Source organism: Crocodylus siamensis, chromosome 3 (assembly GCF_052110815.1).
Source record: "Crocodylus siamensis isolate JL-2025a chromosome 3, ASM5211081v1, whole genome shotgun sequence".
In the NCBI taxonomy this organism is placed as follows: Eukaryota; Metazoa; Chordata; order Crocodylia; family Crocodylidae; genus Crocodylus; species Crocodylus siamensis.
In genome coordinates this window covers 203989531-204012018 of record NC_143397.1, presented here as the reverse complement: position 1 = coordinate 204012018, position 22488 = coordinate 203989531, and the positions used below count along the sequence as shown (strand labels likewise).

Here is a 22488-nt window from a genome sequence, read left to right as displayed (position 1 = left end):
TAATGTCTGTACCTAACATTAATGTAGTTATCTTTATAATACCTCTGTGACATAGGGTTATAATCCTCATTTTATGCAGGAAGAATCATGACAGAGAGAGAGTTAGGAGAGGATTCAAAGTGATTCCTTATCTGCTTAAGTTCTAAAAGACAAATCAAATTCACCTGTTTCAGTAGCCAAAAAGACCCCATTAAGTGCCCAACATCAACAGCATGGAATTCAGCTCAAAGGAGGTGCAGTGGTAATGCTACCAACTTTTTTTTTTATAAGGGCCTGGAGTAGGGGTTGGCAAAGACCAGCCCATGGATCCAGCCAGCAGTGTGATAGTCTTATGCTATCACAAGCACAGCTGCAGCTAGGGTTTCCATGGAGACTGGCCCTCCATGCAGGCAAGGGCTGCTGGGAAATGGAGTTTGGCTGCCAGCCAGATCTGCCATTTTGCCCACCCTTAGCCTACAGGCAAGAAAGAGAACTTACCACAGAAATGAGAGACTTGGGTTCTAGGCCCATCTTACCATGAGAAATTTGAATCTATGTTCATTATCAGTTTAATATAAATCCAAAACTTTCACACATCTGGTCATAAAAAATGGCTTTTCTTTTCCATAATTGGGCATGTTACAGAAAACCTGAGATTCAGAAAAAACTTGCTAACAAATATGTTGCTTCAGGGCAACAAGTAACGAGCACAGTGCTAAGGGATTTGCAATAAAATCAGAATTTGATACACCTCTGTGTAATTTAATCCAAGAGAAGCGAGGTGATGAAATCCTTAGTAAAAAACAAGAGATGGTGCACATGCAGACTGAAGTGGAGACACAATAAAGAATATATTTAACAGGACCTGCTTTTATCTAGAAGTGAATCATATGTTCCACATTGAACAAAAGGAAAATGTCACTTCTAACAGTTTAATGTGCATTGGGCCAGACACTTCAAATTTAAAGCAAACCAGATTTTTGGTAACTTATATAAATGGCCCAGGAAAGTGTGTGTGTGTGTGTGTGTGCGTGCACGCGCACGCGCATGCACATGTGTGTCAGAGAGAGAGAGAAAGAGGTGTGTGTATATAAATATAAATTCACACACACACAAGTCCTGTATGGTGTACAGAGGCCATCCACTTAAGAGAAGAGGCAACTGAGAGCAGTATTTTCAGCCAATCAGGTACCTCTTTAACCTTTTCTAACTAAAAATTATCATTTCCCCTAAATAACAACACTCCACTTTAACTTGATATCAGAACTAATACCCGCTGTAAAAAAACATACAAAGATAATTAATTCTGTGTATAAATTGTTTTGGGGAACTGTAAAGAGCCTACTTTGAAAAGTCTGTGTTTCAACACACAAAACCAAGAAAAAGAACAGTGGCAAATAATCATCTAATCAGCAAGAACAGAAAAACTAAACTGTTTGCTTAGCAATCAGGAAGAATTGAGTCAGGAGAGCTTGAGTGCAAGGAAACTGAGATCACTTAGGTGAAGGAAGGGTCACAATTGGGTGGGTTAATTTATGCTGATATTTTATTACAAAAATAACATTGTAATCTTTCAGCTCGTAGGAGCTATATCTGGAGAAAGAAAAAGCAGGAGCAACAGGAACTGTTTTCTTATCAATTGTCCAGGAACAGTATGGACAATATGAAGTGAAAAACATTGAAGTGATGTTAAAAAGGATGGAAGCTAGACTTGGTTTGGCTTCTCCAAGATGGCTTTCTTGGTAAACTAGAAAACAGTTAAAGGATGGTAGCATCAGTCATTTATCCAGCTTCACAAAAAGACAGCCGTAAGGAAAGGAGCGGTCAGCCAAATCCAACTGGGAGGAGCAGCCAAATCCCAGTCAGCCAAATCCAGCTGGGAGGCACAGTCAGACAAATCCAACTGTTCACGTAGATTCTTAACCTGTGTGCAGGATCTTCATCTAATGCAGGAGGTATACGGTCCCACTAGGGGGAATGCCTTACTGGACTTGGTATTGGCTATTGGGGAGGACCTGGTAGGGGAGCTGCAGATTCATGGTCATAGAATCATAGAAGTAGGGTTGGAAGGGACTTTGTAGATATTCAAGTCCGATCCCCTGCCTGGGCAGAAGAAAAAACTGGGCTCAAATGATCCCAGCTAGGTAGGCATCAAGCTTCCTTTTAAAGATCCCCAGAGTAGGAGCCAGCACCACTTCTCTTGGAAGTTGGTTCCAGATCCTAGCTGCCCTGACTATGAAGTAGTTCTTATGGATGTCTAATCTAAACCTTCTCTCCAACAACTTGTGGCGGTTATTCCTTGTTATGCCAGGGGGTGCTAGGGGAAACAAGGTCTCTCCTTGGGGGCAGTGACCATCAATCAGTCGAATTCACCATACAGTATAGGGTGGGTAAGATAATTAGTAGGGTAGAAATGCTTGACTTTAGCAAGGCTAACTACAGTGTGGTTAGGAGTCTAGTTAATGACATACTACAGGATAAGAGTATTAGTGAGATGGGATTCCAGGAAGGGTGGTCATTTCTAAAGGAAGCAATCCATCAGGTGCAGTGGGAGATGATCACAGTACAAGGGAAAAGGGGGAAAAGAGCCAAAAAACTTCCTTGGCTAAACAGGGAAATCCAGGAGAGCCTAAGGGCAAAAAAGAAGGAATATAGGTGGTGGAAGCAGGGGGAAACTACTAAGGAGGAGTATACCTACTTGGCCCACACTTGCAGGGAGGCAGTTAGAAAAGCCAAAGCAACTACAGAGCTGAGGCTGGCAATGCAAATTAAAGATAACAAAAAGTCTTTTTTTAGGTATGTAGGGAGTAAAAGGAAGGTGCAGGGCAGCATAGGACCCCTATTGAACAAGAAGGAGCAATTAGTGACAGATGAGGGGGACAAGGCTGAGCTATTCAATGAGTTTTTTGCCTTGGTGTTCTTGAACAGGGCTCAAGATAAGTCTCCTAATGGGTTTCTAGATGGGTATCAGAGGGACACTAGCCCACCAACTGTCAATGCTGACTCGGTGCAGAGTCACTTGGATGGACTAGATGTGTTCAAGTCAGAAGGCCCAGATGAGCTGCCTCTGAGGGTACTGAAGGAATTGGCCGGTGTCATACCAGAACCACTGGCACAGCTGTTCGAGAGCTCGTGGAACTCAGGTCAGGTCTCAGTTGACTGGAAAAGGGCCAAAGTGGCCCTTATTTTCAGGAAGGGGAGGAAGGAGGTTCGGAATAATTATAGGCCAGTCAGTCTCACCTCCATCCTTGGAAAGGTCTTTGAAAAAATTATGAAGGATCATATTTGTGGGAGTCCAGCAGGAAAAATAATGCAGCAGAGAAACCAGCATGGATTCATAGCGGGTAGATCATGCCTGACCAATTTGGTTTCATTTTATGACAGGGTCACAAAATGTTTAGACACATGAGAAGAGGTAGATATTGTTTTCTTCAATTTTAGCAAGGCCTTCAAGACGGTATCTCATCCTATTCTCATTAATAAATTAAGAGGCTGTGACATAGATGTTTACACAGTCCAGTAGGTGGCAAATTGGCTTAGCAGTTGAACCCAGAGGGTGGTAGTCGACAGGTCAGTATTGACCTGGAAGGATGTGGGTAGTGGAGTCCTGCAGGGTTCGGTACTTGGACTTGTACTCTTCAATATCTTCATCAGTGACTTGGATGTGGGTGTGAAGTGTACTCTGTCCAAGTTTGCAGACAATACTAAATTGTGGGATGAAGTGCACACTCTGGAGGGTAGGGAACAATTGCAGGCAGACCTGGACAGGTTAGAAAAGTGGACAGTACACAATAAGATGCAGTACAACAAGGACAAGTGCAGAGTGCTGTACTTAGGGAGAAAAAATATCCAGGACACCTACTGGCTGGGAAGTGACCTTCTCAGCAGCACAGAAGTGGAAAGTAATCTCAGAGTCATAGTGGACTCCAAGATGAACATGAGTCGTCAGTGTGACAAAATCATCAGCAAAGCTAACCGCACTTTATCATGCATCAGCAGATGCATGACAAATAGAACCAAGGAGATGATCCTTCCCCTCTATGCGGCATTGGTAAGACCACAGTTAGAGTACTGCATCTATTTTTGGGCACTGTACTTCAGGAAAGTTGTTGATAGACTTGAAAGGGTCCAGAGGAGGGCCAATCATATGGTTAGGGGCTTATAGGACAAACCCTATAAGGATACACTGAGGAACCTGGACCTCTTCAGCCTCCACAAGAGAAGGCTGAGAGGTGATATTGTGGCTGTCTACAAATTAATTACGGGGACGCAGCAAGGGATTGGAGATGCTCTGTTCACCAGGGCGCTTCTTGTGGTGACAAGGAACAGTGGTCACAAACTGACAGATTTAGGCTAGATATCAATTTTTTCATAGATTCATATACATTAGGGCTGGAAGGGACCTCAGGAGATCATCGAGTCGAGCCCCCTGCCCAAAGGGCAGGAAGTCAGCTGGGGTCATAGGATCCCAGCAAGATAAGCATCCAATTTACTCTTGAAGGTGTTCAGTGTAGGTGCTTGAACCACCTCCGCTGGCAGACTGTTCCAGACCTTGGGGGCTCGGACAGTAAAGAAATTCTTCCTTATGTCCAGCCTGAAACGGTCTTGCAGGAATTTGTGACCGTCCGACCTCGTCATCCCTTGGGGCGCTCTGGTGAACAAACGTTTCCCCAGATCCTGCTGGTCACTCCTGATAAACTTATAGGTGGCCATCAGATCACCCCTGAGCCTACGCTTTTCCAGGCTAAAGAGTCCCATGGCTCTCAGCCTGTCATTGTAAGATCTGTTTTCCTGACCTCTGATTATGCACATGGCTCTCCTCTGGACTCTCTCAAGCTTCTCCACATCCTTTTTGAATTGTGGAGCCCAAAAATGGACGCAGTACTCCAGCTGCAGCCTCACTAAGGCCGAGTACAAGGGGAGAATGACGTCCCGGGATTTGCTCGAGAAGCATCTATGGATGCAAGCCAGCGTTTTGGTCATTTTACTAGCCACAGCATTGCATTGCAGGCTCATGTTCATCTTGTGGTCAATGATGACCCCCAAGTCTCTTTCTTCTGTAGTGCTATCCAACGTAGCACTGCCGAGCCTATAAGGAAGCTGCAGGTTTTTCCTCCCAAAGTGGAGAACCTTTCATTTTTCGGTGTTAAACACCATCAGGTTCTCATCTGCCCATTTGCTGAGCTTGTCCAGGTCAGCCTGGATCACCCGCCTATCTTCTGGCGTGGATGCTTTGCCCCAAAGTTTGGTGTCATCGGCAAACTTGGCCAGTCCACTCCTGACTCCAATGTCCACATCATTAATGAAGATGTTGAACAGGATGGGTCCCAGGACAGAGCCTTGAGGGACCCCACTGGTCACGGGCACCATGATGAGTGACTGCCATCAATCACAGCCCTCTGGGTCTGACCACAAAGCCAATTTCCCAGCCAGCAGATCGTGGTGGAGCCAAGGCCACAACTGGCCAGTTTGGCCAAGAGGTGATCATGGGATACCAGATCAAAGGCTTTTTTGAAGTCAAGATATATGACATCAATCTCTTCTCCCTCGTCCAGGTGATAGGTCACCTGGTCATAGAAGGAAATGAGATTGGTCAAACAAGACCTACCCGCAACAAACCCGTGCTGGCTGTCCCTTAGAATGTTAGCCAGGGCCAGTCCCTCAAGGATGGCCTCCTTAATAAACTTTTCTAAGATCTTCCCCAGGATAGAAGTCAGGCTAATGGGCCTGTAGTTAACCGGATCCACTCTCCTCCCTTTCTTGAAGATCGGCACCACATTGGCCTTCTTCCAGTCTTCTGGCACTACACCAGAGCGCCAGGAGTTTTCAAAGATCCGTGCCAGGGGCTGGGCTATGACGCTCGCCAGCTCCTTGAGTACCCTGGGGTGCAGATTGTCAGGGCCGGCTGACTTGAAGGTATCCAGCTTCTCAAGGTGTTCCTTCACGAGGTCAGCATTTATGGAGGGTAGGGGATCCTCATCACCCGGCTCTCCCTGTCCCATAGCAGGCAGGGGCGTCCCATGGGACTGATGAAAGACTGATGCAAAGTACCTATTTAATAGGTTGGCTTTTTCCTGGGCATCAGTTGTCAGTTTCCCCATCTGGTTTAGCAGGGGTCCAACATTGCCCTTGCTTTTCCTCCGGCTCCCCACATATCTGAAAAAGGACTTTTTGTTGTCCTTGATGCTTGAAGCTAGTTGGAGTTCAGTTGAAGCCTTGGCTTTCCTGGTTTGCTCCCTGCAGGACCAGACCAGCGCAGAATAATCCTCCTTGGAGGTGAATCCCGTCCTCCACCCTTTGTAGGCTTTTCTTTTTAGCCGCAGGAGGTCCGCTAGGTCCCTGGAGAGCCAGGAGGGCTGCTGTGCCTTCTTGCTGCCTTTCTTCCGTGTTGGAATAGATTTAGCTTGTGCATTGAGGATCGCTTCCTTGAGAAGCAACCACTCTTCTTGAACTCCCATCTCCGTGGGGTCATGGTCCCTAAGGGCCTGATTGACAAGCCTCTTGAGCTTATCAAAGTCGGCTTTTCTGAAGTCAAGGACTTCTGTGTTGCTGACTGACTTGCCAGCTTTACAGCAGATGGTGAAGGTGATCAGCTCGTGGTCGCTGTCACCCAGCTTCCCATCGATCACTAGGTCGCCGATTAGGTCGTCCCCCGTAGCCAGTACCAGGTCAAGCAGCGCTTTGCCTCTCGTCGGCCCATAGACTTCTTGAGTTAGGTAGAGGTCATCCATGCACAAGAGACAGCTTTGCAACCACTCGGATTTTGCTGAGTGATCTTCCCACGAGCTGTCCGGGTAATTGAAGTCACCCATGACAACCAAGGTCCTGGAGCAAGTGGCTTCAGTCAGTTCCCGGGCGAACTCCTGGTCAAGCTCAGGACTTTGAGTGGGAGGTCTGTAGTAGACTCCCACCATTGTGTCCCCTGTGCCGTATTCCCCACGAATTTTTACCCAGAGGGTCTCTAGCTGTCCATGCTGGTCGCCAACATCAGCTTGCAGGAACATGTAGAAAAACTTCTTCACGGTAAGGGTGACCAAAATTTCAAATGGACTTCCAAGGGAGGTAGTGCTGTCCCCTACCCTGGGTGTCTTTAAGAGAAGGCTGGATAGACATCTGGCTGGGGTCATCTGACCCAGTGCTCTCTCCTGCCTAGGCAGAGGGTCAGACTCCATGATCTGTTGAGTTCCCTTCTAACTCTAGCATCTATGAATTTATGAAAAGGAAATACAAATACAATGCTTCTTTTGCTGTTTAGAACAGAAATGTACAACATTCTTTTGAATGTTGAGAACAGAAATGTACAAAATGTAAGAGATGGTGATCCCTAAATTATTTTTATGAGAAATATTTACCTTAAATTGAGTTCCAGAGACACCAATCAGGTTCATAAGTAGGAATTCCAGGCTTTTAAAGAAGACATGAAGACACAAGCCCTGACCTGTAAGACTTAATTTCTAAGATTAAGGTTAAGTGAAGTAATTTTTTCTTTGTTAAGACAAGTGAACAAAGAAATCTTTGGTGGGGCTACCTTAATGTTCTCTTCTGAGCTTCAAAGTTCAAGAGAAGAAAATACTGTAAGGACTGATTGTGCTCTATTACAAAACTGTTTAACTGCATGCAGGCCACAGGGGGTTAACATGCAGCCCCCACGCTGCCACCCAGCCATGGCTGCACATATTGCTCTGACAACAGCAGTAGCCAGGATCTCAGGGCTCCCTTTCTGTCCCCTGGTTTCTGCTATGTGCTGCATGCCCTCGCCTCAGTTATTTGATGGTTGTATGCAACATATGTTTTCCTAGTGACTTGAAAATCTGATTTTTTTTAAGCTATGACACTGGAATTTAGTATTCAGAGAGAGAGGTTAGTGGTCAAGCAGTCTTTCTTGGAGTTCTAGGCCCCTGCTGTCATCCTAAATCTTGGATGAAGTCAAATGTTTGTCAGCTGCCTAGTGCACAAAAATTAAAGTGTTGTGTGTCCAGACAGAGCACATATAGGAAGGAATCCAGTATTTGTTTTTTGGATTTATGTAAAACAACAATAAATTATATAGTTATTTTCCTGTTTGGGTAGGGTGGTGTAGATGTAAATGATGCATTTGGTATGTTTCTTTCCACTTAAGTTTCTCCTTATCGTGTATGTGTGGCCCCTGCCAGATATGCAAGGAACGGCACAATGGGATCTTGATTTTGAATAATGGTTACTGACCAAAATGTTGTGAATTCGTATTCCAGTGAGTCAAGAACAATTACTATAAATGGCAGCGTTTTAACCTCAGTTTGACATGCAATTAACCAAATTATGCTGTTATTGTAGCTGATATGTAATTAACCAGTGTAGCAAGCTATGTTATCTAATGAGACCAGATTCGGGTTGCATTATTCTCATGCACATTTAGCTGATTCTTCAATTAAGCAATGAGCACTTCAATGGAGTATACTTTATTTGAAAAATTCAACTTCATAAAATTTGTATTAGAATTTCAAATAAAATATAAACAAGCACCACTTCCCCTGTCCATCATTTCTTCATCTTTCAAACTGAGCTTAAAAGAAAGTCAAACTGCAACAAGTCTAAAGGGTGTTATACAAACTCAGATAAAGAATTACATTCTCATTTGAACATTACCTGGCATATTTCAACTGAAAATGTATGGGAGGCATATATCACAACATGACTAAGTGCAGCTTTGTTGATGACATTAGAAGTAAATTTAAGGCTGAGGACCAGAAAGGTTTTGATCACTTAGCTCTGTAGAAACTCACTGCCTCTCAGGATTGGGCATTAGGAAAGGACAGAGAGAGTGCAGTGCAATTTATGGTTGCAAAGTCCTTAGCAACTTGAAAACAACAGAAATAAACCAATGTAGATAAGTACTGAAGGCTGCATTTTAGAGAAGCAGCTCATCATTCCTGGGTTGTGTATTCAAGGAAGGAAATTGTATCATTTTGGCAATGACTGAAAGGAGGGACTCAAGCTGAGGGAGCAGTTGGGATGACCTCACTGAGGTAGATATGGTTTCAGGCAGTCTATTACCAGTTTCATTAGTTCAACAAGCCAGCAGCTCCTTCCCACACCTGAGTATTTTCCAAAAACTGGGACAAAATATCATTTTTTATAAAGCTGAGAAGAGGGAGAGAGGCCAGGAAAACAGATAAATGTTGTTCACAACAACATCCTGATGTCAGCTTTTATACTTAACAGTCATCTTCAGTGAGAGTGACACACAAAATCATAGCACAGAATGACGGTAAGTTGTAAAGTTATTAGTAAACAAGTAGGTTATTAACAAGTACAGGAAATAAATAAATATATTTAACAACAAAACAGGAGAGGACACTAAATTTTATTCAGCATTTATGTGTGTCAGTTTTCTAAGGCCCATCTTGTTAGCTAACATTTGTAGCCAATTAAGAGTAACTTAATGTTAAACTACAGTTTCCTCACGTCAGACCAAGCAACTGTGCAGCTAAACGAAAATCCTGCCATCTCATTTGGAATATAAAAGTTAAGAATGCATTGTTTTCGCTCTTTTATCAAGTTATAAAAGCTTGAAGATTTAAAAAACTTAAAGAAAATGCTGAAGTCATCATACAGTGTTGTCAAATTTTCTTCTACTGGGAGGAGAAGCATCACAGAATGTCTGTCATGTCTTGAAATACTATCTGGAAAAATTACATATATGAAAGTAAACAGAAAATATTTTCAGAACCATAGAACTGTTGGCACAGAGAAGGGTATGAATAAAAGATCCTCAGCTCTTTTGAGGCTCTAATGCGTAGGTGCTGGGTAATCTACATTCTGAAATAGGATTTGTAGTACTAAACCCTGAAAGAAATATAGGTTTAATTTAGACAATGTACAGAGAGTTTCAAGATGGATAAAGTTAGCAGGTTAGAAAATAAAACCATTCCTGTTCATTCCAAAGACAAAGGACCATGTCGTGTGCCCCATAACTAACTTTTGACCCGAGGCAGCGGCGGCGGCGGCAGCAGCAGCAGCAGAGGAATCGGCAGCGGGGGCAGCAGCAGCTGATCCCCCAAAGGTAAGTGGGGCGGAGGGCCTCGGCACAGCTGAGCCGGATCCGGAGGGGAAGCCCTCCGGGTCCCATATAGCTGAGCCGGTAGGGAGCCGCACTCCCGAGCCGCGCAGCGCGAACAGAGCGCGCAAACAGGCGCGCTCTGTAAGAGCGCGCCGGCGTTTGCGCAGGCGTTCGCGCCGGCGGGCGGGCTGGGAGGGCCAGGAGTGGGACTCCTGTACGGGTAGGACGTAGACACCACACAGGTCTACAAACAGCAGCTTAGAATGGTGTCTACGAGGAGTGCTGCTAGGGCCTCTGCCCAGGGGGACAAGGCTAACCAGGGCTGGTCTGAGGCCTCCACCCAGACCGAGCCCATGGGGAAGCTGATGTCCCCCTACCTCCCGGCCTGCGGGGGATCCCCAGCAGGGCCGGGGGGGGCAGAGATTGGGAGCCCCCACACCTGTCCGGCAGGTGCCCGGCTTAGGGCTCTGGAGGCACAGGTGAGGGAGCTCCGGGAGGAGGTTAGCAGGCTGAGGGGGATCAGGGAGGCGGAGGAGGCAATTGACAGTTATTTCCTTTCCCTGCAGGACCAGGCACCCAAGGAAGAAGCAGCCCAGGGAAGGACCTCCACGGCAGAGTGGCAGATGGTCACAGCCAGGACCGGAGCGGCTCGCAGCGAGCAGGTACAAGCTTCTCCAGTCCGACTGGAGAACAGGTACGAGGCCTTGGCGACTCTGCAGGAGATGGAAAGGGAGGAGGAAACCCTTGGGCAGGAGGAAATGCCACATTCTTCACATTCCAAACAGATCAAGAGATCCGAGAGGACCCAGAAGAGGAGGAGACGCGTGCTCGTTATAGGCGATTCCATCCTGAGAGGTATGGAAGGGCCCATTTGTCGCCAGGACCCTTCAGCACGAGAGGTCTACTGCCTGCCTGGAGCTAAGATTCAGGATGTGACAGAGGTAATCCAGGCCAGGATCAAGCCCACCGATTACTACCCCATGGTCCTTGTCCATGTGGGTACTAATGATGCGGCCAGGAGAACCCCCGATCACCTGATGGCGGACTACCAGGCTCTCGGCAGCGTGCTGAGGGAATTTGGTGCACAGGTGGTATTCTCTTCCATCCTACCAGTGAACGGACGTGGAAGACGGCATGAGAACTGCATCCGAGAGACCAACTGGCGGCTTCGGTAGTGGTGTCTCGGGGCAGGCTTCGGCTTCCTGGACAATGACCCACACATTACAACGAGGGACATGCTCAGCTGGGATGGGCTTCACCTGTCCCCCAAAGGTAAGCGTGTGTTTTCTTCCAGGTTGGCGGATCTCCTCCGGCGGGCTTTAAACTAGGCTCGTCGGGGGGAGGGAAAGATGAGGGTGGGGGAGGCTGTGGACCACCAAACCAGGTGGCACCCACAAGGACAGCCCAGCCTGAAGAAAGAGAGCTTTGGGAACGTGAAAGGCAGGGGGTGGACAGCAATACGGCACAGGTAAGGAACGGGAAGGTTAGAGACAAAAAGCCCTTTAGGACTTGGAGCGAGGGGGTAGCAAAAGCACCAGTCACAGGGCTCAAGTGCCTATATACTAATGCTAGGAGCATGGGGAACAAGCAGGATGAACTAGCGCTCCTGGTTGCACTAAACGACTACGACTTAGTGGGGCTGACGGAAACCTGGTGGGATCCATCCCACGACTGGGCGGTACATATTGAGGGCTATAGATTGTACAGAAAGGACAGAGTGGGGAAAAGGGGGGGAGGGGTTGCGCTCTATGTTAAGGAGCAATATACATCAACCCTCATCAAGACAGAATCAAAGGATGAGGAAGTAGAAGGACTGTGGGTTAGGCTACATGGGGGGCAAGGAGAAAAGGATTTGGTGGTAGGGGTCTGCTACAGACCCCCACATCAAGGGGAAGAAATAGATTTGGGGCTCCTGAGGCAACTCTCAGAGACCATAAAAGCTAAAGAGGCGGTGGTCATGGGGGACCTAAACTACCCGGACATCTGCTGGGAGACACAGACAGCAAAGTCCCACCGCTCACGCAGGTTTCTAACCTGTGTACAGGACCTCCACCTGACGCAGGAGGTACATGGTCCCACTAGGGGGAATGCCTTACTGGATCTGGTATTGGCAACGGGGGATGACATAGTAGGGGACCTACAGATCGGTAGCCATCTGGGGGACAGTGATCACCTAAAAGTACAATTCAACATAAGGCGTCGAGTGGGTAAGGTAACCAGTAGGGTGAACGTGCTGGACTTTAGGAAAGCTGATTTCAGCAAACTCAGGCGATTAGTGAAGGATGCACTGCAGAGTAGTAGTTTTGAAACGATGGGAGCCCAAGAAGGGTGGCTGTGCCTTAAGGAAGCTATCCTTCTCGCACAAAGCGAGATGATCCCCGTGCGAGGTAAAAGAGGGAAAGGGGCCAGGAGGCTTCCCTGGCTGACCAGAGAAATCCTGGGCAGACTAAGGGCCAAAAGGGGAGCACATAAAAAGTGGAAACAGGGAGAGATCACCAAAGAGGAATATACCTCTTCTGCTCGTGCTTGTAGGGAGGCAGTTAGACAGGCCAAAGCTACCATGGAGCTGAGGATGGCAACCCAAGTAAAAGACAATAAGAAATTGTTTTTTAGATATATAGGGAGTAAAAAGAAGGCCCAGGGAGGAATAGGACCCCTGCTAAATGGGCAGAAACAATTGGTGACGGACAGAGGGGACAAGGCTGAACTCCTCAACGAGTTCTTCGCCTCAGTGTTCCTAAGTGAGAGGCATGACAAGTCTCTCACTGGGAGTGTAGGGAGGCAGCAGCAAGGCACCAGACTTCCATGCGTGGACCCTGAGGTGGTGCAGGGTCACTTGGAGGAACTGGATGCCTTTAAGTCGGCAGGCCCGGATGAGCTCCATCCGAGGGTACTGAAGGCACTGGCCGACATCATTGCAGAGCCACTGGCGGGAATATTTGAACGCTCGTGGCGCACGGGTCAAGTCCCGGAGGACTGGAAAAGGGCCAATGTGGTTCCCATTTTCAAGAAGGGGAGGAAGGAGGACCCGGGTAACTACAGGCCAGTCAGTCTCACCTCCATCCTTGGCAAAATCTTTGAGAAAATTATCAAGGCTCACATTTGTGAGAGCCCGGCAGGACAAATTATGCTGAGGGGAAACCAGCACGGGTTCGTGGCAGGTAGATCGTGCCTGACCAATCTAGTCTCTTTTTATGACCAGGTCACAAAACGCCTCGACGCAGGAGGAGGGGTGGATGTCGTATACTTGGACTTCAGGAAGGCCTTTCACACGGTATCCCACCCCATACTGGTGAACAAGTTAAGGGGCTGTGACTTGGATGACTGCACAGTCCGGTGGGTGGAGAATTGGCTGGAGGGTCGCACCCAGAGAGTTGTGGTGGATGGGTCGGTTTCGACCTGGAAGAGTGTGGGCAGTGGGGTCCCGCAGGGCTCGGTGCTTGGACCGATACTCTTTAATGTCTTCATCAGCGACTTGGACGAGGGGGTGAAATGTACTCTGTCCAAGTTTGCAGATGACACTAAGCTATGGGGCGAAGTGGACACGCCGGAGGGCAGGGAACAGCTGCAAGCAGACCTGGACAGGTTAGACAAGTGGGCAGAAAACAACAGAATGCAGTTCAACAAGGAGAAATGCAAAGTGCTGCATCTAGGGAGGAAAAATGTCCAGCACACCTACAGCCTAGGAAATGACCTGCTGGGTGGCACGGAAGTGGAAAGGGATCTTGGAGTCCTAGTAGACTCCAAGATGAACATGAGTCGGCAGTGTGACAAAACCATCAGAAAAGCCAATGGCACTTTATCGTGCATCAGCAGATGCATGACAAATAGGTCCAAGGAGGTGATGCTTCCCCTCTATCGGGCGCTGGTCAGACCGCAGCTGGAGTACTGCGTGCAGTTCTGGGCGCCGCACTTCAAGAAAGATGCGGATAACCTGGAGAGGGTCCAGAGAAGGGCCACTCGTATGGTTAAGGGCCTGCAGGCCAAGCCCTATGAGGAGAGATTAGAGGAACTGGACCTTTTCAGCCTCCGCAAGAGAAGGTTGAGAGGCGACCTGGTGGCTGCCTATAAGTTCGTCAGGGGGGCACAGAAGGGAATTGGTGAGTATTTATTCACCAAGGCGCCCCTGGGGGTTACAAGAAATAATGGCCACAAGCTGGAGGAGAGCAGATTTAGATTAGATATTAGGAGGAACTTCTTCACAGTTCGAGTGGCCAAGGTCTGGAACGGGCTCCCAAGGGAGGTGGTGCTCTCCCCTACCCTGGGGGTATTCAAGAGAAGGTTGGATGTGTATCTAGCTGGGGTAATGTAGGCCCGGCACTCTTTCCTGCTTATGCAGGGGGTCAGACTCGATGATCTATTGAGGTCCCTTCCGACCCTAGCATCTATGAATCTATGAATCTATGACCAGTCCTTGATACCCTTGAGGAGTACTTTATACATTCTGTAGTCCTGGTGATTTCAATGGGACCGCTCCTGGTGGAAGATACTATTTGACATAAGCATAGGCATTACAATCTTGTCCTATGTGGGGAGAACACTTTGAGGGTTCAATGTGTATATGAACAGCTCTTGAACAAAGACCAGAGACAGACAAAGCACTTCTCTGTTTCCAAATGATGAATTCTCTTCCACATTTTGATTACAAATGCTATCCTTTTTATTAGTAAACAAATCAAAACAGATCAGGCATGTCCAGCCAAATGCAGACATGCGGCACCGCAGAACCATATGCAGTACTGCACACCACATATGCCATACATGCAGGTATTCCCCGTGCTGCTAATTAGCAGCACAGGGGTGTTTTTTGACACCAGGAGTGTCAAAAAAACCTGCACCTTAAAAAAGCAGGATGGCACATATGACAGCAGCATACACTGTTGAAAACAGGAGCATGGCAGACCAGAACCACACTCCAGCTTCTGGCCAGACTCCATGCTGCTGGATTGTGGCAGCTGCAGCCCCCAGAATCTCTCAGGACCCCAGGTAAGGTGCTGGCCGCAGCCTCCCCTACTCCACCTGGGGCAACATGCCGCATAGGTGCACAAGTGTTTCCCGGGGACAATATGTGCCACTGCTGTTTGTCCCCAGGGAAATGCACGTGCCTGCTCATGGGGACATGCCCATCAACTTCAAGTTTCCCAAGTTATAATAATCCAGTAGGTTTAGCAAGGACAGCATTCCTCACGTAAATTAAGCATTCCTCACTGAAAATCTTATGGATCATTTTCTTTCTTTTGGAAATAATGACAACATAGAAAATCATTCTGGTCACTAGGGATGAAAACAGCTTTCTTTACTTAGATAGGACAGGACTTTAGTCTGGAACAGAGATTCTTATTGTCTAAATTGTAGGTCTGCTGAGGCCCTATATTCTTTATGGATCTGGTAAACTGCAGTGCATGCAAAATAGAAAGCAGTAAAATTATTAGCCCATCAGTACTCTCTGTTCTCAGCAGTGAAACTGCTACACCAATATCCCAGATTAATTTTGACAATATCAGAGATGAGGGGGACTTATTCAAGAGTTAAAATACAAAGTTAATTCTTGACTGCATATTTTCATACATGAACCATGGATCACCATTTGGGCAACTGTGAGGAAGAAAATGCAGTAGTTGTAATAACACTACCTCTCCCACTGGGGCCACTATAAAATTGCATAAAAAATTGTCAGCTTTACCAAAGTGAAGATAAAACCCAGAAATGGTTTTGCTCTTTAGGTCCTTCTGTGCCTCCGTCCCTCACCTTCTCTTATCTATGGAAAGTAAGTTAGTCTCTCCATCATCTATGATTAGGAAAAGTTAGACTCTGTGTGGGAAGCACAAACGTTTTTATATACCTATTTTGTTTCTACATTTTCAGAACTCTCTCACACACCTAATCCTATAGCCATTAGCAGGGTAATAAAATGACATAAAATGAGTGAACAGCAATAAAGCAATCATATCCCAGTATGTTTGTTTAGTTGTGGTGCTTAATGATAGAGACCTTTGTACCTGGCAATACCTGGAGCTCAGCAGCAGCACAACTAATTTTCCTCTACTTCAAAATCCAGGCTATGCTATGCTATGACTTACAAATGTCATTAAGTGTCCAAAGCTTCAAATCTGTACTCACATAAAGCAGACAAATGGGATGACTCATAGGCAGGAGGATTGTGTGCGTGTGGTAGGACTTGGATTTTCAAACAATGAAAATTTTTCTTTAAAAAACTACTTAAGGCTTTTTTTTGCATGTGGGGGTGGGAGGAAGGAGGTAAATTAAATGGCAAGGATTCTACTTAAAATCCCAAGGTGTAATTTTGAATTGCATTAACAGTTATTTTCTCCTTGCTCAGAATATTTTAAGGGAAGTTGAAGTTAATTTGGAAAGAGGAATAGAAGATACTGTTATGTTCACTGTAATGTTGATCTAAAATCTATTGTAACTCTACTATCAATTTTTCCCTTTAAAGGGCCACATTACATAAAGGGCTATTTACTATGTAATTGCCTGAAGCCCTGCTTCATTGTTTATAGCACCACCTAAGGAGCTTTAAAAGAAAGGTACTTTCTCATCAATTATTACTTTAAAAATTAGTCAATAGATTAATACATTGTAATGCCAGAAAGAACCATAATGTACTTAATGCATAATGAATTAAAGATATGTCACCATGCAGATCTCAGTAATTGGTAGTTTCACTTGTTTTAGAAATTTCAAGTAATAAATAGCTTACCAAAAAACACTACATCCCAACAACTATTTGTTTCTATGGTTAATTACTACAACAGCAGAAAGTTTTCACCTTATTTCCAGACTGAATATTCCTGAGTAGTTTCATATTCCAGCCTTCCCTTTTCTTCTCGTATTGGTAATCCTTGCTCCTGTTTCTTTTACCTTCCTTCTCTCATGTTCCCTGTCCCTTTTTCTGTCTTTTTACTTACAAAAGCCCACATTTAAAAACAATTAAAAATCATGGAGCTACTATGAAATTTATGATCGTAAAAATCATAGAAAATATGGAGGGAAGAAGAATCAAAAAAGTAATCTAATCCATTTCTCTACCTCAGGCTACGATCAACCATTACTTCTTGTCCTATTAACAGTGGACATGGAGAGCAATTTATATCCTTTCTCTTTGTGGTAATCTTTTTCTTATTTATAATGTCTACCCTCAGGCTTTTCTCAAACAAACAAACCCAGTTCTTTCAATCTTTCCCTACAGATCATGATTTTTAGACCTGGGGTCATTTTTGTTATTCTCCACTGGACTCTTCAGTCTGTTCACATCTTTAAGCATAGTGCCTAAAACTGGACACAATACCAAAGATGAGTCGTTTTACTAGTGCTGAATAAAGTGAAAGTATCATTGCCCTGTTCTCTTAGCTTTCCTTAAAGGTTGTCCTTACCATATCTTTCAAACTTATTTTGTTCCTTTTCTAGGTGCTCTCCGGACAGTCTCACCTCTTACAGAATGGGTTGATCTACATTGAATTCAGTAGACCAACAGAGAGTAACGGGAGCTCAAAACACTGATTATTTACTGGGTTAAAATGTGATAGTTCTATTCTTATGCAAGTAATAAACAGCATGTATATTCATCAGCAAACTCCTTGGGAAGTCAAGGTTTAATAACACACTGAATATGTATCAATGCTACAGAAAAAAAATGCCAATAGCCCGCATCCAGACGAGCCCAGCTGTGCAGTATGTGGTGCTGCAGCAACATCTGTAGTGCCAAACCACATATTCTGTTGGTCTCCGCACTACAGGGCAGCAGTGCAGAGGGGTTTTTTGACCCCTGGATATCCAGGGGTCAAAAAAGCTTACGGAAAAAAAAAGCAGAGTGGTGCATGCAGTGGGAGCTGCATGCGCAGCCCAAAGCCAGAGTCTGGCTGATAGGCTGCCCTCTGCTGCCAGCCAGGATCACAATTACTGCAGCCCTGGGAGCCCCCAGTACCCCAGGTAAAGTTGCTGGGGTGAGTCCAGTGCTCACCCCAACCTCCTCTAACTCACCCAAGGTAATTTACCATGCACAGAGGAGGCTAGATGTACACCTTGCTGGGTTCGTTTCACCCCAGTAATCTTTCCTGCCATGGCAGGGGGTCGGACTCGATAATCTACTCAGGTCCCTTCCGACCCTAGAAACTGTGAAACTATGAAACATGGCACAGGCATTCCCCAGAGACAATTAGTGGCAGCAGAAAGTACACCACTGCTAGTTTTTCCTGGAGAACCAAACATCCACACACATCTGGACACAACCACCGTGTCCATTTTTCATCCAAGATTTCAAACTATTAAGGTTTTCCAACTAATTTTACCATGGACTATATTATTATGCACATGAAATGGATAACTAAAATAATATACTAAAAAAAATTATGTCACTGTATAATATGTATAATATAAAGTATCATGTATAAATCAAGCCACCCTAGAAGACATTGTACTTTAAGGGAGAAGAAAATGAAAGATTGAATGCAATAGAGAAAATGAAAATAAAGAAAACACTTTAGGATGACTTAATTTTCTTTATTCAGTGTTTTATTTTCTGTTAAATATTGAAAGTAATATACAAGATGTATATACATGTATGAACTTATGTTCAATATGGCTGGATATATGTACATATTTTAAATGTGATCTATGCTTCTAGCAGGATACAATATCCTGATAATCATATAGTCCATGAAGTCAAAACACTACCATATTGTATACATATAAATTCAGGACACTCAGTGACTGCAACTGTTATCTAATCAATCCACCTTTTACTTAGAGAAGATGCTTTGAGCACTGTAGGGCAGAGATCAAATCTCAAAAGCATACTTCAAAGAAAATAAAATTGCAGCAAATTTACTTGCATACCACATGCACATACCCCCTTCCCTCCCCCTAATTAGCCCTCCAAAATCTGGGTGAGTGTCTTAAATGGGACAGTTAATTTTCTGTGCTGGAACAGAAACATGGAGAAGCAAGTAATGGCTACCATTTCTCTTTTCCTTCTCTCCCAGGCCACAAGCAGCAGGGAAGAGTGAACTGTTCAGCATCTGACTAAAGTTAACCTTCTCATAGCCACTGACAAATTGGCAGTATCTTTCATCTAAGCAGCCAAAAACTGCTGCCAATTTGTCAGTGGCTAAGAAGGTTAAATCTAGCTTTTCCTTTGAGCAGAAAAGGAAAGGTTAGTGAGGTGAACGTACACAGCCCAGCTTTTGGCCATGACCCCGGAAAAATCTTTTTTTCCCTCATTCTGCCTTCCCAAAACAATGTTGTGTCTAATTTTGAGGACTGGGGAGGAAGATTTACAAGAAAATATGGTGTATATATAGGAAAATATTATAGAACTAGATTGTGCTTTTAGGCTTGATCGTGTATTCAGGTCAGAATACATCTGAATATCCGAACTCGTCTGCAAGAATATCTGGAAAGAACTATCTTTTAAAACACACAAAACTTCAATTTTCCACTGGGTTGAGGGGAAACCACCAGCCTTTTGTAAGACTCAGCATAAAAAACTAAGAATTTACATTTACTGGGTAAGACCATAAGTCCATCTTGCCCAGAATCCTGTGTCACTGCGGGTGCTGACAGAGATGCAAGCCCCCTACTTTAACTCATGGTGCTTTACATAAAGTGTGTTGAGTTACAGCGCCCCCACCCCCTGCAACCCAATAGGCATTCACCTGTTGGGCTGGGAGGCAGGGGAGGGGGGAAATCAAGCCTGCCTGCAGGCGAGCAGTCAGCTATGGAGCAGCCTTCTCCCCAGCCCCAGCCCCAGCCCCCCTCAGCTCCAGGGCTGTCAGCAGAAAGGGAGGTGGGAGGGAGGAGTGTAAAGCCAGGAGCAATGAGTTATCAGCTGGGGTTTGCCCAGCCTGAGCTGGAGGGGGATCTGGGGCCCTTCTGACGCATGGGGACTCCACTCTACCCCTACCCCTCCAGCTCAGGCCAGACAAACCCCAGCCAGACCTCACTGCTCCTGGCTTCCCCCTCCCACCTCCCTGCTTACAGCCCTGGTAGTGGGGCTGGGCTGCATCATCCCAGCTCCAATCACATTACAAATTAACCCTAGGTAACACAAGCTCCTTAATGAGCTCTAAAGTAGAGTGCCTTCATCTGATACGTCATTTGAGAAAGGTTAATTTTTCATGTGATCGGCTGCTTTAAAAGCTCTCTGCAGCTGTGAATGTGTGTTATGACACAACTGTAGACTGCTGTCAGGAGACCAATCACATGAAAAATATAAGTTCTGTCTGTGCCCACAGTGGCAGAGAATGGATACTGAAAGGGGGAGTGAATGGGGCATGATAGAGTTTTTCCCCTGTTCCTCTCCCCCTTGAAGCCTCCAGCATTTAAGGTACAGGAAGTTTTGATTCAGAAGCTGTTTCCTTAAATCCCATATTCAGTAGTTACTGATGTACCTTTCATCCAGAAATCTGTCCAATGCCTTTTTGAATCTGGCTAAACTCCACAACATCTTGTGGTAATGAGTTCCACATTTTAAGTATATGATGTGTGAAAAAACTGTCCTTTGTTACTTTAAAACTTACTATCTACTAGTTTCATTTTATGGTCCCTAGTTCTTCTATTGTGAGAGATAATAAATGATAAATCTTTATTTTCTTTCTCTTCACCACTCTGCCCCCTTACTAAGTCCAGCCATTTCCATGTGGGCTGGACCCATAACAATTACACCTCTCAGTTTAACCTGCCCTTTTCTGCGTATTTACTCACATCTGAGGGAATGGAAATCAAGTATACAGCTGTCCACACAGCTACATTATACACCTTACACAATGACCAGCTCAGAATCTACACACCGGCATGTACCATCTAGGCCATAGCAAATTTATAATTTCTGATGCAATCTTTCTTAAATAAAAGAAATGTTACTAACCTTAACTCTGAAAGGGAAGACTGAAATCCCTGAATTCCCCAAAAGCTGAATGAATAAAGTTTTCATTTAGTTTACTTCCTGCTCTTACTCCTCTTTCCAATTTGAGATCATACAGCCTCTTGTACGGTAGGTATATACACTTTACCCAAGTAGTTGCCTGTACTCAGGCTCTTTGTTTATTCTTTCTTCCCTGCTTCCTCTTTGTCCAGGTTTGTCTCATTGGAGAAAGAATTGAAAATGGAGGACAGATTATTTACAGAAGAGTAACCACCTCCCACATGGCAGTTTGTTAACTGTACAGAGTCATAGTGCAAGTTTCCCCCATGTCGCCTGGCTAGCATGGAAGGACTTGCTATCATGTATGAGCAAATAGGCAAATCAGTTTTTCAAAGATTAGGATACACTGGCATGGTGAAAGTCAATATTTTCTTGGATAATCCTCATGGTGCATGTGTTCTTTATTAGAGCCTTGTTAGACATTAATTTTAGGTGGCTTAGGGAGCTCTTAACCCATGGACTGTCTACACATAAAGACATGTGAACTAGTTGTAAGTACCCTTTAGGCATTTTACAGTTATGCCACTCCAGGACATAACTGTAAAATGTTTGTCTCTGACTCATGTTACCCAGCTTGCGTTCCATGAATGTGTGGCTACTGCCTAGAGATAAGCTACCCAAGTTGCAATCCTTCAGCATCCCAGGATGCAGTGTCCCCTCCCCTTCCTCCAGTTCTCAATGAACAGACTTTCTACCCCCTGAACTCTATTGCCCAGGAGGTGGTACTGGCATCAAGCCAACTCCCACTCCTACCCTTAGCATGTGACCTGAATGGGCAGCTCACAGAGACAGAGACTGGTCCAGGAGGGAGGGCTAAGGTGGGGAGGGGAGCAAGGCCGGGGGCCAGTTCAATATCCCCATGAACTAGGATTACCCAATCCCAATCCCAATTTATTAAAACATGAGATTTCCTTGCTTACTCTTTATTTTTTTATATTTCTTTTTATTTTTATTTTTTTTTACTTTTTATTGTATCCTTTAGTGGCTTCAGAAGCTGACTTCCTTCATTTTGCTACCCAGTTGACATCATTAAACTCTCCCCATTCTAGTCTCCTGCTCCTACCCCCGCCAACCAACCTCTCCAATCCACCCACACTGGAGCAGGGATAGAAGCCTGTCCTGACCCACCAGGCCTCCAGTGGCAAGATACAACTGTGCAGGTCAGTAACAATCAAGAGAAGGTTTTCAGCCTGAACATGGGACTGCTTTAAACCTGAGCTAACACTAACACCAATCAACATTTGAGAAACTTAAAGTACTATGTGTAACAAAGCCCTTAGTGTATTGTCCACTCCAAGTCACAACATGCAGTGTGAAAATGGGCCACATACTGTGCAATGTTTTCCTTAGGTAGTGAAGTATACAAGGTGTAGTTCAGCTAGAACTGAGATAGGAGAACTATCTGCAGCTGTATTTCCCCTCTTTGACATCTCTAGTTTGGAAGAATCAGGATAAAGTGGCTAGGAAAAATCAGGGAACAGTGTAAATCAGGGAGCTGAATTGTTTAAACCTACTCTCCTTTAAACAG

General features: G+C 45.2%; 1 protein-coding gene across 5 annotated transcripts; it reads left to right on the top strand.

Moving 5' to 3' along the window:
* Window positions 1-9919: 9919 nt before the first annotated feature.
* LOC149869362 (uncharacterized) lies at window positions 9920-18532 on the top strand. 5 transcript variants are annotated; one of them, XR_016441096.1, is made up of 6 exons: window positions 9920-10021; window positions 10585-10712; window positions 10804-10959; window positions 11132-11290; window positions 13221-13292; window positions 17447-18532. XR_016441096.1 is itself a non-coding variant. In XM_090037344.1 (5 exons), exons 3-5 carry the CDS (start codon window positions 11153-11155, stop codon window positions 17537-17539), a joined length of 303 nt encoding a protein of 100 aa, XP_089893470.1. In that variant the 5' UTR covers window positions 9939-10712; window positions 10804-10873; window positions 11132-11152; the 3' UTR covers window positions 17540-18532. The 5 variants fall into 5 exon arrangements, 3 of the variants coding, with proteins under 3 accessions (XP_089893470.1, XP_089893467.1, XP_089893468.1); XR_016441095.1 differs by adding an exon at window positions 16476-16566 and having other exon boundaries at window positions 9939-10712; XM_090037344.1 differs by having other exon boundaries at window positions 9939-10712; window positions 10804-10873.
* The last annotated feature ends 3956 nt before the right edge of the window (window positions 18533-22488 follow it).

Bases quoted from the DNA above. Each gene is read 5' to 3' on its own strand.
- LOC149869362 (XM_090037344.1), top strand. From the start codon at position 11,153: ATGAGAACTGCATCCGAGAGACCAACTGGCGGCTTCGGTAGTGGTGTC. The intron at 11,291-13,220 runs GTAAGCGTGTGT...TTTTATGACCAG, and splicing joins GCTTCACCTGTCCCCCAAAG to GTCACAAAACGCCTCGACGC. The intron at 13,293-17,446 runs GTATCCCACCCC...TTCCTTTTCTAG, and splicing joins TCAGGAAGGCCTTTCACACG to GTGCTCTCCGGACAGTCTCA.